We start from the raw sequence: 17,206 nt of genomic DNA on the forward strand, positions 1-17,206 counted from the left end.
GTATGAATGGCGAAGACGTGTTTTTTTTTCTATACGCATACTGAAGCACACGTAATTTTTGGCATTTGCATCTCACATAAACAGATAAACTCAATCTCCAAAGCTGTCACTTTTACCGTTTCATTTGAGAAAACTAGCATCATACCATACTGTACACAGAAACGTCACGGCAACTTGTCCAAATAAAAGTACGGTTTAACATGTAACAGAACTATATCAGTATTGTATTACTTTTGTACAGTATAATGTAGGTGTTTATATATTCCTATTTAAATAATTTACATAAAACAATAAATATACGATGAAAAATAAAAATTACAACAAGAATAACCACTTAATTGTAGAAAAAAATACTACAATATTATTTAAACGTTTTAAACTGAATATAATTTTTCTTCCATGTATTGATTTTAACAGTAAACCTCTGTTTGTTTGCCAAAAATTAAAAGGGTTTATTTTTCATTTAATTAAAAATAAATAAATGTTTATGCTTTCATTTGATTATCAGAAAAATTAAAACACACAAGAATTTCTAAAAAAAAAAAAAAAAGCAAAAGATTGCAGAACCCTATTGTTCAAAATGTTAAAATACAGAGATTTGGACTTATTTTTTCACTGAAATAAATGTTTTCGTTATTACACAAAGTAGGCTAAAGTACTAGAAAAAAGTAACTACCGCATACCCCCCCCCCCCCCCCCCCCCCCAAAGCGGGAAACCTAGGGGAAACACTGGAGGTTACAGTAAGGCACCTAAAATATGGAAAACAAATGAACATTGAGACAAAGTTCACAAGAAATGGCAAATAATACAGTGAGTTAAACATGGAATTTTAAAGTAGAAAAACTAAAATAGTCTTTGATTCTAGACTCTGATAATTGTTACAGTGTATGTAGGAACAGTTTATGGTCACTCACTTTAGACTTTTTGTTCAAAATGTGTCAGTAGGATTTCTTAATGTTTTTAAAATAAAACTTTTATGTCAACCAAGGCTGCATTTTTTGATTAAAAAATACAGTAAAATCAGTAATATTCAGAAATATTTTTACAATTTAAGATAACTGTTTTCTATTTGAATATATTTCAAAATGTAATTTATTCCTGTGATGCAAAACTGAATTTTCTGCATCATTACTCTAGCCTTCAGTGTCACATGATCCTTCAGAAATCATTCTAATATGCTGATTTGCTGCTCAAGAAGCATTTATTATTATCTGTGTGAACTGTGATACATTTTTTGTTGACTAATGGAAATCTTTTGTATAGAGATGCACCGATTGCAATTTTCTTGGCCGATTTCCATGTTCATTTGTTTCATATCCGAAATATTTCCAGATAGCACTCCTGCTGTGTTCTTTATCAAACAAAGCCGGTCGCGGGGCACCGCACTCGCCTTTCTATTCGCTTCACTTGAATGAGACGAGACAGGCACTGCGGTCACGTGTCTTTGTGGAGAAGTGAAAGTGACAGCTCGGCTAGTATACTTCGGGAAATTAGTATTGGTATCGTTCAGATATTTCAGTATCGATATTTATCGAAATATCGATATTTTTGACAACACTAGTTGGGATTAGTCTTGTCTACAGTGCATCAGTTTTACAAGAGCTTCGAGTGCATGTTGTGTGAGTTTTGTTGCTCTGCAAGCTTCATGCAAACTGGGATTGTGAGAAGGAGGAAGTGAGGCCTCTGTTTATGCTGTGATTCAGAATGATTTGGTAACTTCACACCAGGGTTGTAAGATAATAGCTGATACATTTTATATACATTTTAGTTGCTTTTTCTTTTGTTCGACAAACACTGGAGGTCATTGTGTCTTTTTGTTCTTGGAATCGTGGTATTTTGATTTTAGTGGCATGTTGTCCTTAAAAGGCTAAAGAAATCTGACACATCATGTATTATGTTGCATTTATACCAAGTTATCAAGTTACTCAGGTATACAGTATTTACTCACCACCAGTGTTAGGGGTAACACATTACAAGTAACGCAAGTTACGTAATATTACTTTTTCCAAGTAACTAGTAAAGTAACACATTACTTTTTAATTGACAAGAAAATATCTGAGTTACTTTTTCAAATAAGTAACAGCAGTTACTTTCCTCCCCCATTTATTGATTAAAAGCTCTCCTGTCCCAATGTTGAGAGAAATTGTGAGTAAGATGTTACTTTAGTTCTAGAACAAATGTGAACATGCATTAATTCATCTCACTCACTAAAAAAACAGATGCAGTATTCCTCAAAATGAATAAAAACAGTGAAATTCAACGCAAACCTGCAATAATTAAATGTGTTAAATAATACAGATATCCTTTATGTATTTAATCCCATTTTATTAACCGATGTCTTTGCTGCCGACCTTCGATGATTCAATTCATCCATACTAATAAGCAAAAATTACTCAAGATAATCTAACATTTGTTTTCCCTTTTTTTTATTGCTGAAGAGTTGACATTTTTTCTTCTGCGGTCTACTGTACAGATGTGAATTTACTTTAACACAAGCTTTTGGTGTTAAAAGGCTTTTACATTTGCTAACAATAGAACTTTTTATATTAAAAACAAACAAGCAAGCCCTGCCCAGATTTAAAAAGTAACTCAAAAGTAACGAAATGCATTACTTTCCATAAAAAGTAACTAAGTAACGTAATTAGTTACTTTTTAAAGGAGTAACTCAATATTGTAATGCATTACTTTTAAAAGTAACTTTCCCCAACGCTGCTCACCACATGTTCATTTTTCCAAAAGATAGATTTTGCAACTTGCATTGGTTTTAAACTTTAGATGGCGTGGTGTTAAATGACAGTAAAGCTATTTTAATCAGAAAACGGTTATTTTAAATTGTAATTATATTTCGCAATATTTCTATATTTACTATTTTTTACTTTAGATAAGTTAAATGTAGAGATGTAACGATATTAAAATCACATGATACAATAATATCTTGATATGAAGTCCACAATACAATTCTTTTTGCAATATTAAAAAAAAAAGACAAATGAAAACTTGGAAAAAATTTACATTTTCTATCTAATGCACTTTTGAGAGTCAAAACCTAAGAGCTTCAATTCATGTTCTCAACTAAGAAAACTTAAGTCGGAACAAAGTCAGTGAATTGACTTGTACATGAACTTTAAAGGGGGCTCGACCCTCTTTTTATTTGTGGTATACTGTCTCAGTCTAAATGACATTCACACTGGTGTTTTAGTAGCCAAACAAATTTGAATATAATAATAATAATAACAGCAATTTTATAGTATTGTTATCCCTATGACAATAGTCATATATTGTAAAACAGTTGCACTGTAAAGTAAACGAAAATTAATATTTCATTTATATTATTTTTGCTTTACACTACAATAGTAAATTACAATACTACTACTACTACTACAAATTCCTTACTTCTACACTTGAAAGAGATACTTTGAATTTGGACTGCAGTAACATTATCCATTTAAACTGCTAGCTGTCAGCAATTCATGCTGCACTTTTAAGCTTTTATGTTGATGGAAACGGCAGTAGAGCTTTTATTTTAACAGTAAACTCCAGCTTCAGTGAAAACAGGCTTACAAAAACACGTCTCACTGAAATGCTGTAATCAGCAGCTGCGAAAATATAGCATAACTGATGGCTGTTGCATTCCCAAATGTGCGCTAAACTCACAGCAGACACAATAAACAAGTTCACTGCATTTATTCACTGTGAACTGAGCCGTTTTGAGGCGCAGAAAACACCGGATCACGAGCTGATCGTGTACTTTGCTTTGAAACGTGCAGCGAAAACAGACTTGATTGTGCTTTCGGTTTTAGTTCGTTTGACAGATACTGTGCCAAAGCATAATGACCCAAAACACAACTTTAAAGACTTTTATGTTACAATAAGAAGTTTAAATATGTTTCAAAAACTACACTTTTTGCCCAGAAGACATATCGTTTCATATCATCATGTGACCATAATAATATTGACACAGTTTTGCTATTGTGATACCACAATATTGATAATACGTCAGATCCCTAGTTAAATAGATCTTTGTTGAGCACAGTGTTGTTTTTGACAACCATCTTAGATTTAGTCTTAGTCTTAGTCTTTTGGACTAAAATGCTTCTTAGTTTTAGTCCAATTTTAGTCGACGAAAAGTCAAAAAGGTTTTAGTCTAGTTTTAGTCAAAAAAAGGGAAAAAAGTTTATAACAAATTAACAAATTTTTAACAAATTAATGTTGGTCAGTAAATATTTTGCTGTTGGGTAGTGTCACTTATAAGTTCTGAAAATAGCAGATCTATAGTTCAACACAATGTGAGCTTCCGGATCGACTATTTTCACCAATAATTACAATAATGAAAGAATGTTTTAGAACATAAAAGACAAACAAGGATGGAATGCTAAACCGGCTTGCCATACTAGTATAGCAATGAGTATTTAATGCTAAAACGGCTTGCCATAGCGTCAGATACTTTTTAAGTTTTAATTGGCATGCACAATAAGCGGAAATGTCATGCATTTTAAACGTCTGACGGACCACCCACTAACATTTTCGTCTATTCTCGTCTCGTCAACGAAAACTCACACACGTCTCGTCATGTTTTAGTCATCAACGAGCCATTTTTATCTCGTCATCGTCTCGTTATCATCATGAAAAAAAGTGGCGTCAACGAAATGATTTCGTCATCGTCATCGTTGACGAAAACAACACTGGTTGAGCATAAACTTCTTTCTAAAACATTCAAACAATTACCATCCCTAATTTTTAAAAGCTAGTGAATCTTTTTTCGGATATTTTATGTCAAATGATATATGTGACCCTGGACCACAATACCAGTCTTAAGTCGCTGGGGTATATTTGTAGCAATAGCCAAAAATACATTGTATGGGTAATAATTGTCGATTTTTCTTTTATGTCAAAAATCTTTAGGAAATTAAGTAAAGATCATGTTACATTAAGATTTTTTGTAAAATTCCTACTATAAATATATCAAAATGTAATTTTTGATTAGTAATATGCATTGTTAAGAACTTAATTTGGAGAACTTTTAAGGCGATTTTCTCAATATTTCGATTTTTTATTTTTAGATTCCAGATTTTCAAATAGATGTATCTCGGCCAAATATTGTCCTATCCCAACAAACTATACATCAATAGAAAGCTTATTTAATGATGTATATATCTCAGTTTTGTAAAATTTAACCTTATGACTGGTTTTGTGGTCCAGGGTCACATATATACCCTACCGGTCAAAAGTTTGGGGTCAGTAAGAGTTGTAATGTTTTTAAAGAAAGTCTCTTATGCTCATCAGTGCTGCATTTATTTATTCAAAAAAATAGAGAAAACCTGTAATTTTGCGAAATGTTATTACAATATAAAATAATGTTTTCTATTGTAATATACTTTCAAATTTAATTTATTCCTGTGATGCAAAGCTGAATTTTCATCAGCCATTACTTCAGTCTTAAGTGTCAAATGATCCTTCAGAAATCATTCTAATATACTGATTTATTATTAGAATGATCTATATTGGATCTATATTGGATTATAAACTGCAACAGTTGCCCTGCAAAGTATTTATTTAGAAATTGTGAGATTTTTTCAGGATTCTTTGATGAATAAAAAGCTCAAAAGAACAGCATTTATTCAAAATATAAATATTTTCTAACAATGTAAGTATTTGCTATCACTTTTTATCAATTTTACACACCCTTGGTGAATAAAAGTATTATTTACTTTCAAAAAAAAAAAAAAGAAGAAAAATTTACTGACCCCAAACTTTTGACCGGTAGTGTATATAGTGACATTAAATATCTAAGGGCCAACTAGAGATTATCTAGTGGCATTTTTGTGTTATGGGTTATGAAATTCAAAAACATTACAATATATTCTGTATGTGTTCTGTGGAGAAACAAAATATTAGTGTTTTTCCACAAGAAACTTGACACATCATCATGTATTATGTTGCAGTTATCAAGTTGCTCGGTTTTACTTACCACACGTTTCCTTTTGCCAAAGACAGATTTTATAATTTTATAATAGTCTTGAACCTTGCCAAAAATGTTTTTTTTTTTTTTTTTACCATATTTTCATCATGAAAATGAAACCTTGAAAGCTGGCATGGTGTTAAATCATAAACAAGTAGCAAACTCACTAAAGTCAGTCTTTTTTTTTTTTGTTATTCAGCACATGGCGAGTGTTACTTTTAAGCCCTCTGTTTGTTTGCTTTTGTATGTTGAACAAAAATAATTATTTGGATTCTGATTATCTCAACATTTAACATGGTTGAAGGAGTTGAATTTATTGCAAACACGTTGCATGCGCAGTGCCGCAGTCGTCCTGTTTGGAGAAGTTAAGTCTCTAAATTCCCCTTTAACATTTACATTTATGCATTTGGCAGACACTTTTATCCGAGACTTACATTGCGTTCAAGTTCACATATTTTCAGCTCATGCAATTCCTGGGAATTGCATCCATGACCTTGCAGTCGCATGCTTTACTGTTTGAACTATAGTAAGACTACTAAAACACAACTGCTACAAAAAAGAAAGAAAATCTAGATAAACTCTCTGGTTGATCTCATTAATTGATTGAGCAGTGGTTGGATGACTAGTCGATCACTCACAGAAAACCACAAAAGCAGTTCGAATTTCGACACAGATTTTGGCATCCCACAGAGACGCTTGTGCCTCGGCCTGTGGTTTACGCTACACAGGCTTCTGCGAGCGTCCCGCCACGTCTGCGTTTTGCTGCCTGACTGCCTCTTGCTTCTTCGGAGCAGTGACAGGCAGGAAATGCTGTCTTTAGAAAATGCATGTTAGTGTGTGAACAGAGACAGAGGGAGAGGAAGTCAACAAACCTATTGTCTGGAAATCATTTGTATAGGCAAAACACAACCTTCCATTTCCAGTATGATAAATACACCCATATTTAGACTATAAAAACATGATTAAAAACCTTGTTTATTTCTGAGATTTACATTCTCAGTCATGTGACAAAGATGTACCAGTTGTTTATACTAAATTCTCCACTTTCTTACATCGCTCTTATTTTTTTTTTACAGTAATATATAGTTTTACATTTAGTTTTTATATCATAAACACTACCGTTTAGAAATTAAATAATACTTTTATTTAGCATAGACAAATTAAACTGAACTTTAATTTGACTTTGTCAAATAAACGCTGTTTGTAACTTTCCATTTATCAAAGAAATCTTTAAAAAGGTTCTCAAAAAAAGAAATATTTATTTTATTCTTGCAAATCTGCATATTAGAATGATTTCTGAAGGATCATTTGACACTGAAGACTGGAGTAATGATGCTGAAAATTCAGCTTTGCATCGCAGGAATAAATTACATTTAAAAATAAATTAAAATAGAAAGCAATTATTTTACAGTGTAATAATATTTCAGAATATTACTGTATTTTTATCAAATAAATGGAGCCTTGGCAATCTTATTTCAGTCATTTTATATCAAATAATATAATTTAAATAGTGACAGTTAATACCTGAGGGCCATCTAATTTAATTGTTAATGTTGTCCAATGCCAATTTCATGTTATGGGTTATGAAATTGAAAAAAAAAAAAAGTACAATATATTCTGTGCATAAAAAATAAATTTCATGGAGTCTCAATGTTTAGTTTCAGTTTAACTTCTGATTATATTTGTTCTACTAACTAGAGTCTTTTTTAATTTAGTTTGATTAACGATAATAGCATTCATGCAACTTGCATTGTCTTGTGTTCACATCGTTCTGATTAAGCATGTGTGCCTTGCTTATTCAGCATGCATCCATTTTCTAACATCTTAAAATAGTGAACTAGACGTTTAATACACACAGTTGAAGCAGACGTCACGTCTTGCACTACAAAACAATTCTCTCGACCCCCTGTAGGTGACATTTAGCATCTCAGGCGCTGTTCTCTTTCCTCAAACGTGTCCCGACCTGCCTCGCTCCCAGCAGTTTAGTCTTTTTTTCTGATCTGACCATGAAAAATCTGCAGCATCTGAACCCTCCAGGACATGATTGTTCTTTTGATGCCTTGCATGGTTGGATTTGCACACCATATGCTCCGAAAGAGGCATTCATCATGCCTTCCCTCTTGTTTTTTTTTCCACAGAACTTGTACCAGAACAGGTTTCTCGGGCTTGCAGCTATGGCCTCTCCATCTCGTGCATCTCATGGCAGGCGGCGATGTAAGGACCCGATTCGGCACAGTTTCAACCCTGAGCAGTTTCCAAACGTGGACTTCCAGAACGGCGTACCCGAGGAGCTGGCGGTGGCCGTGCTGCGCTCCACCAGCGACACCGACCTCGTGACCTCCCACTGCCGCTCCACCCTCACCGTCAGCACCTCCAGCTACACCATCGGCCAGACGCAGGACATCACACTCAGCTGGGACATCAAGGAGGAAGTGGACGCGGGTGACTGGATTGGCATGTACCTCATTGGTGAGTGTGGTTTTGGTGGTTCTTGAGTTTGGGGTTGGTAAGATTTTTTAAATGTGATTTGAAAGAAAAATTATGCTCACTAAGGCTGTATATATTTTAAAATGTAATTTATTCCTGTGATGCAAAGCTATATTTTCAGCAACAAACTTCAGTAACACACAGTTTGACTCATTCCCCATAACTGCAGTTTATGTCTTGCAATTACAACATTATATCTCACAGTGATACTTTATTATCTTAAGTCAAACAGTCATCTTGCAATTACCTATATTATTTCACTCTGAGGTGGAAATAAACTTTCATACAAACTGACTATGATCTTTATCATAGCATACACCACACTATACAGTAGTGCTGGGTGGTTTGACCAAAAATCTGTAACACTTTTTTTAGGATTGTCGTGGTTTCAAGGGTTATCATGGTTTCTCCCTGACTGTGTCTATATGAATCAGAATGGAAGAAACAGTTGCATATATTTTCAGCAACATTACTTCAGTCTTTAGTCTCAAATGATCCTTCAGAAATCATTCTAATATGCTCATCTAATTATTATGAATATTTAAAGGTGCCATAGAATGCATTGAAACAATATTTTAAATTGTTCTCTGATATCTACATAGAAGGTATATGGCATAGGAAAGGGCAAAAAATCAGCAGAAGCGGTTTTACAAGTCCATTTACAACCCTAGGATTTGTCCCTAGAATGAAATGCTCTGTTATTGCCTTATTTGGAAGGTTCCTGCATAATAATGAGGAACTCTGCTCTGATTGGCTGTCTCACAGAGCGACTCGCTCACACAGCTGTAAGGAAACACATGGAGGAAATATATATTTAATTACGGCCGCTTTATTAATTTAACTCTAGCCGCTTTTATTATGCGGTTTGTCGAATCTGCTGTTTTGAATCCGTGACAAAACAGCAAAATAACCAAAACCCACAACAACACTGGCCAAACAAATAAACACAGTAAACAATAGGATAAAAACATCAGATTATTTCCATGTTTTTGCCACAATATATGCAACACAAAGTAACGTTAAAGCCAGAGACAATGAACAGACCCAAACTTATAATGACACTAATTACAAGGACAGCTGAAAGTGATGAACTGAAAAGGAGAACTGGAACTCCAAATAAGGGCATATGGAACAAACCAACATAGACAGAATGACAGGGGTGTTACAGCTATCAAGTGTCCTTACTAAGTCTAAAATTACGTTTTGGATTTAGCAACGAAGGCACTGAATGAGCTGCGTAAAAAATGAATCCTACTCACAATAACGTTTTAAGGACAAAAAAACGAACGAATGCCTTGAAATATCATCTGATCGATGTCTTGAGGTGATGTAAGCGTAGTATAAGCAGAATAATTGACTTCGGTCTGTTGAATTCTTAAAAAATAATGCACACCCGAGGTGGTAATGCGGCCACGACACAAAGCGGATTCTTATTTTCTAAAAATTCAATGGCCTGTCGTCAATTATTCCTTACATAAGATATTGACGTTACATTATAGATTCTGGGTTTTTCAACATATACGTAAGGAATAATTGATGACAGGCCGTTGAATTCTTAGAAAATAATGCACACACGAGGTGGTGATGCCACAACGAAGCAAAGCAGTGTTCAATGGACCGAAGTCAATTATTCCTCTTGTACTATGGTTACCACACCTAAGGACATCGATCAGATGATATATTTCAAGGCATTCGTCCAGTTTTTGTCCTTAAAGGGGTCATCGGATGCAAAACTAACTTTTACATGTTGTTTGAACATTAATGTGTGTTGGCAGTTTGTGTACACAACCACCCCACAATGATAAAAATCCACCCAGTGGTGTTTTTTTAATCTTTAAAAGTAATATCCCCTTTTTAAAATTATTAATCATTCTCAGTTTCTTGTCGGTGTGATGGCACACAGACAAAGGCTGCTCCCACGGTAGTTGATTGACATGAGTGCCTTACTCAGTCCGACTCCGATCGCCATTGTGTGACTCAGGTGCAGGGGAAGACAAGAATGTCTCAGATTGAGGTGTTCTGTTGTTGGATGTAATAATGAACATAGCAGTCATCATTTACTCCCAACATCTGAACTGCTGAAGACGCAGAGGATACTGTTACTTTCGTTTTTAAAAGGAAAGTGCCGATCCTGATCTACGTTCGTGCGAATCGTTAATGATGCAGCTTTACCCACAGCAGCAGTGTTGTTTTTGACAACCATCTTAGATTTAGTCTTAGTATTAGTCTTTTGGACTAAAATGGTTATTAGTTTTAGTCAAATTTTAGTCACTTCTATATGTGATAGTTTTAGTTCAATTTTAGTCGACGAAAAGTCAAAAAGGTTTTAGTCTAGTTTTAGTCAACGAAAAATCAAAAAGGTTTTAGTCTAGTTTTAGTCAAAAAAGGGGAAAAAGTAGTCTTTTAACAAATTAATGTAGGTCAGTATGTATTTTGCTGTTGGGTAGTGTCAGTTAAAGGTTGTATCAGCGATTTCTAGCCTGAAACATAAAGTGTAAAATTCAGCTGATCTTTCATCACGATCCGCTCGCTGCCTGCCCCATAAATTGTCTGTGAAAAAAACGCGTCTCTCTGGTCAGCCTAGGGTCCGAGATATGCCAAAAAAACAATCGGCACTACCAACCTTTCCACAGCAAAAACAAACATTGTTCCAACCAATCAGCGTCAGGGGTTTGGTGTTGTGGACTTTCGCTCCGCCTCCCTCAGATCCCTGCACCAGTAGGAAAGTCCACAACACGAACCCCCTGACGCTGATTGGTTGGAACACGGTTTGTTTATCTGTGGAATAGTTGATAGCGCCGATTGTTTTTTTGGCATATCTCGGACCCTAGGCTGACCAGAGAGACGCGGTTTTTTCACAGACAATTTATGGGGCAGGCAGCGAGCGGATCGTGAAGAAAGCTCAGCTGAATTTGACACTTTATGTTTTAGGCTAGAAATCGCTGATACAACCTTTAAGTTCTGAAAATAGCAGATCTATATTTCAACACAATGTGAGCTTCCAGATCGACTATTTTCACCAATAATTACAATAATGAAGGAATGTTTTAGAACATAAAAGACAAACAAGGATGGAATGCTAAAACGGCTTGCCATACTAGTATGTCAAAGAGTATTTAATGCTAAAACGGCTTGCCATAGCGGCAGATATTTTCCGGTTTTAATTGGCATGCACAATAAGCAGAAATGTCATGCATTTTAAACGTCTGACGGACCATCCACTAACATTTTCGTCTATTCTCGTCTCGTCAACGAAAACTCACACACGTCTCGTCATGTTAGTCATCAATGAGCCATTTTTATCTCGTCAACGTCTCGTTATCGTCATGAAAAAAAGTGGCGTCAACGAAATGATTTCGTCATCGTCATCGTTGACGAAAACAACACTGCACAGCAGAAGTGAGTATAAGGTATTTTCATGCATCTTTGCAAATAGCCTTTCTTAATAATGTGCTTGTTGACAAGTTTCGCCTCTAAACGCGGCTAAACGCGGCTAAACATGGCTAAACATGGCTAAACATGGCTAAACGTGGCTAAAGTAAACATTACAGCTCATTATCCCAGGCAGAGAGGGGCGGGGCGAGCAGAGCTCATTTGCATTTAAAGGACCATGCAGAGCTGATTTTTACAAGGTAAATGGGTGTTTTTTACACTATTATTGAGAATTTTTTAACCAAAGTATATTATAGACTTTTCATTAAGACCCTAAAGAATCATATGAACTTATGGAAAATGGGCATCCGATGACCCCTTTAAAACGCTATTGTGAGTAGCCTTATTTTTTTACGCAGCTCATCCAACGGCTTCGTTGCTATCATTTTAGGCAAAAGTGATATAGATATAGATATAGATATAGACATGTAATGCGATCAAGTGCTGCCTGGAACTACATTCACTGTGCATTTCCCTGAAAATAATGCACACCTTAGAATGTTCGTCAGCCAATCAGATTCAAGCATTCAACAACTCTGTAGTAAAAATATGAACAAAGAACTAAAATGATTGAATGTAAAACGCAAAGAAACATCACAAGCCTTTTGAAGCCTGTTTCCACCTCTATAAAGCAAATATGTCATACTTAGAATTGCTACTTTATTTATCATAATTGTGACTCTATTTATCAGAATTTGCCACTTTGTGTCTTAGAATTGCTACTTTATCTCTCATAATTGTGACTCTGTTTCTTAGAATTTGCCACTTTGTGTCTTAGAATTGCTACATTGTAACCCATAGTGACTATTTCCTCATAATTGCAGTTTATGTCTTGCAATTACAACATTATATCTCACAGTGATACTTTACTATCTTTATTATCTTAACTTAAACAGTCATCTTGCAATTACCTATATTATTTCACTCTGAGGTGGAAATAAACTTTCATACAAACTGACTATGATGTTTATCAAAGCATACACCACACTATACAGCAGTGCTGGGTGGTTTGACCAAAAATCTGTAACACTTTTTTTTTTAGGATTGTCGTGGTTTCACAGTTTATCATGGTTTTTCTCTGACTGTGCCTCTATATGAATCAGAATGCACGAAACGGTTGCAGAAACAATTATGATCCAAACAAACATGCTACATAGGATGAGCAGTTTTTGATTAGTATCATTTCATTGTAAAGTATTTACACTACCAGTCAAAAGTTTTTTAACAGTAAGATTTTTAATGTTTTTAAAGAAGCCTCTTCTGCTCACCAAGCATGCATTTATTTGATCCAAAGTATAGCGAAAACAGTCAAATTTTAAAATAACTGCTTTCTATTTGAATATCTTTTCAAATGTAATTTATTCCTGTGATCAAAGCTAATTTTTTTTTTCATTACTCCAGTCACATGATCAGAAAAAGTTCAGAAGAACAGCATTTATCTGAAATAGAAATCTTTTGTAACATTATAAATGTCTTTATCATCACTTTTGATCAAAGCATCCTTGCTAAATAAAAGTATTAATTTCTATAATTTCTTACCAGGGGAAAAAAATTATACTGACTCTAAGCTTTTGAAGCTAATTTCAGATAAATGCTGATCTTTGGATCTTTCTATTCATCAAGGAATCTTGAAAAAATGTACTCAACTGTTTTAAATATTGATAATAATAAAAAGTTTCTTGAACAGCAAATCAGCATATTAGAATGATTTCTGAAGGATCATGTGACACTTAAGACTGGAGTAATAATGCTGAAAATTCCGTTTTGATCACAGAAATAAATTACATTTTAAAATATATTCAAATAGAAAACAGTTACTTTAAATAGTAAAAATATTTCAAAATTTTATCAAATAAATGCCGGCATGATGAGCAGAAGAGAATTTAAAAATAATTAAAAATCTAACTGTTCAAAAACTTTTGACTGGTAGTGTAATTTCATAATGAATGAAATTCATTATTTTAAAAGATCTGATATTTTTTGTAAAACATTAAAATCATGATATTTTTATAATATACAATATAATTGTATTTCAAATTGACAGGGAGAAAACAACAACACAGCAAAAATAGTAACAGGTTGTCAGTCAACTGAAGGGCCCACACTTCCGCTGAAGCAGAACAGATGTATCACATGTCTCTGGTGTTATAGAGAATCCCCTATGGCCTTTGATAAATACTTTTTGACTTTAATTTGAGCCTTAAAGAGTCTTTTAAAGAATTTAAAAGCTCTCTCACTTTGAATGAATAATCAATGATGTGATTCTCTGTATGCCATACAGAATAAAATAAGAGGCTTTTCTCTTCTCTTTCTTTTAGATGAGGTTCTGTCGGAGAACTTTCTGGACTACAAAAACAGAGGTGTGAACGGTTCCCACAAAGGTCAGATCATCTGGAAGATCGAGGCCAGCTCCTACTTCGTAGAACGTATGTGCATTTTTGCAAAACGCGCTTATTAAATAATGCAGCATTATAGATGCTTATTTCCCACACACAGGATGCCATTAGAGCTGCATAAGTTTTGTTTGTGACTTTGTATGGCTGCAAACCACTTCCATGATACCAATTTGTTTGATGATGTTACCGATAAGAAGTGTGAAGGGAAATTCACTCAGGTGTGACATTTTACTAGCATGCAAAAACAATTCTCACATCTCATGAAAAGATGCCTGCATGCTTGTATTAATATAAAGCTGTTTGAAGGTTATGTCGGGCTACGCTGTCTTGCTTGACAGTCCAGAAAGCACTCTGATTATTACAGCGCAAGGCCATATGGCTCATATGCTGCTGCTTTTTTCTCATTTATTTTTGGCACTTTTACTGTTACGGATACTACGGCATCCCAAAGGCCGTGGGCTGGTGGATGAAGGCCACCTTTTTGATATTATAGTGCCTACATACAGACTCAAACTCACAACGCCCACTAGAGCACAATGGTTTGTCAGAGCCTGTCAGCAAAATGCTAACTCTCTTTCTTTCACTATACTCAGTTATGCATTTAAATATTCCTGGTTAAAAGCATGTAAACATAGAAAGTATAAAATGTTACCAATTTATTTATTATTTTAAAATGTATTCAAATGGGAAAAAACAAATATTTCTGTCATAATTTCTTCTAAAGATTTATTTTGCCAGTTTGTAGTGAAAACCTTATTTAATAGCTTCTTTTTTCTTTTTTTTTTCTTTTTTTTGCAATTTAATAATCAAAGACATTAGTCCATATGTGACCCTGGACCACAAAACCAGGCTTAAGTATATTTGTAGCAATAGCCAAAAATACATTGTATGGGTCAAAATTATCGATTTTTCATTAATGCCAAAAATCATTAGGATATTAAGTAAAGATCATGTTCCATGGAAATATTTTGTAAATTTCCTATCATAAATGTATAATAACGTAATTTCTGATTAGTAATATGCATTGCTTAGAACTTCATTTGGACAACTTTAAAGGCGATTTTCTCTCGATTTTTTTTTTTTGCACCCTCAGATTCCAGATGATCAAATAGTTGTATCCTAATACACCATACATTGGAAAGCCACTTTTCCAGTTGATCCCCTAATGAAAAATACATATAGTAAAATGTATTTGAAATACACTTATTTTATGTTACAAATACATTTACATATTGATGTACTTAATAAAAATACCTTGCAATTGTACTTTTAGTGTACTAAACTGGTATACTAAAAGTCTACTAAATTGGAACAAGTAATTTTGCATTTAATGCAATTTAGTAGTGCAACTACAGATATACTTAAGTATATTTCATTGTGCTAAAGTGGAACTATTGCATATGTATTTTAGGTACATGCTAATTATCTTGCTATAAAGGCTGATATTATTCAAAGAGCATACAATCCTGATTAGTAGTGACATTAAAACATATTTTAGACTTAATATTAATAAATGTGCATTTTGCACAAGTAGTACTCCAAATAAAGTTGAATTATAATTTTTATATCAGGAATTTTCAAGCAATATGTCAGTAAATGTATTATTATATAAATATGTTAATATACTTATATAATCTATACTTAGTATAAAATAAATATATTTTAAATATATTACTTTTTTACTAGGGTCCCACACTGTAAAAAACAAAAAAAAAAAAAAAAAAAAAAACACAATTTGTTGAGTCAACATAAAATAATTTGTTACCCTGCTACTTTAAAATTTTAAATCCAGTCAACTCAAATAAGTTTATGCTACTTAAAAAATGTTAAGTTGTACTAAGTGACTTAAATATTTGAGTTTACATAACAAAAAAAATTGTTTTGTTAAACTTAAAAGCTGGGAAAGTTACCTTAAAATATTAAGTTAAATCAACTCAAATGTCTAAGTTGTCACTTAGTACAACTTAACATTTCGAGTTGACTAAACGTTTTTTTTTTAGTTGAGATAACTTAAAATTTTAAGGCAGCCAGGTAACAAATTATTTCAAGTTGACTTAACAAATGTTTTTTTACATTCCATATGTGAAGATTATTTTTGCATTTTCAGTATGAATGAATCTTTTATATTATATAACTTTAACACTTCAAATATACATCCAGTCTATTATTTGGGTTCCACAACGAACCATTCAGTTAAAGGTTCTTTCAAGAACCATCTCTTTCTTACCTTTTTATAATCTGAAGAACCTCCTTTCGCCACAAAGAACCTTTTTTGAAACAGAAAGGTTCTTCAGATGTTAAAGGTTCTTTATGAAACCATTTAAACAAAAAAGGTTCTTCTGTGGCATCATAAAGCACCTTTATTTTTAAGAGTGTAGCAAGCAAGATTCTATCACAGTATGTTTATTTCCCCCATGTGTTAATATTTCCTACTTGTATAAAGAGGAAGTTGGGGTGGGTCAGAGGCCCCTTTTTTAAAAAAAAAAAATAGCCAATAACCACATTCAACTATTTTTACCATAAACAAAACCACTCACGACAATTTTCAGACACTTCCTTCTCAAACAACTGATGGTTGGGGACCTAAAATAAAATACAAATGATACACAGACAATGTTGCTTTGGCTATTTGCTATTTCTAGTTTGTGACAGCATTTGTAATTGACAGGGTGGATATGTTTATCTTCTAGATGGTATTTTATTAGCCCCATGACATGTGAATAGATAAGTTATGCATATCTAAAAGAAAAAATTGAATATGTAAAATCTGCCAGAAGTTTCTCGCTGTGACCTTTTTCTGCGCTTGGCTCTTTTTCAGCGGAGACTAAGATCTGTTTTAAATATTATCATGGAGTGAGCGGAGCCCTGCGGGCCACAACGCCATGTGTGACCGTGAAAAACCCCTCTGCACCGGTAAGTGAAAAAAAAAAA

At 33.7% G+C, this 17,206-nt stretch overlaps 1 protein-coding gene across 1 annotated transcript in view; it reads left to right on the forward strand.

Annotated features, from left to right (window-relative positions):
* hecw1b (HECT, C2 and WW domain containing E3 ubiquitin protein ligase 1b) overlaps positions 1-17,206 on the forward strand; it is a 67,897-nt gene that overhangs the window by 7,193 nt on the left and 43,498 nt on the right. Inside the window, exons 2-4 of the mRNA XM_073848567.1 lie at positions 8,099-8,429; positions 14,198-14,305; positions 17,094-17,188. Of these exons, the coding sequence (XP_073704668.1) occupies positions 8,099-8,429; positions 14,198-14,305; positions 17,094-17,188 (534 nt within the window). The remainder of the gene's footprint in view (positions 1-8,098; positions 8,430-14,197; positions 14,306-17,093; positions 17,189-17,206) is intronic.

Source organism: Garra rufa, chromosome 10 (genome assembly GCF_049309525.1).
Source record: "Garra rufa chromosome 10, GarRuf1.0, whole genome shotgun sequence".
Classification (NCBI taxonomy): domain Eukaryota; kingdom Metazoa; phylum Chordata; class Actinopteri; order Cypriniformes; family Cyprinidae; genus Garra; species Garra rufa.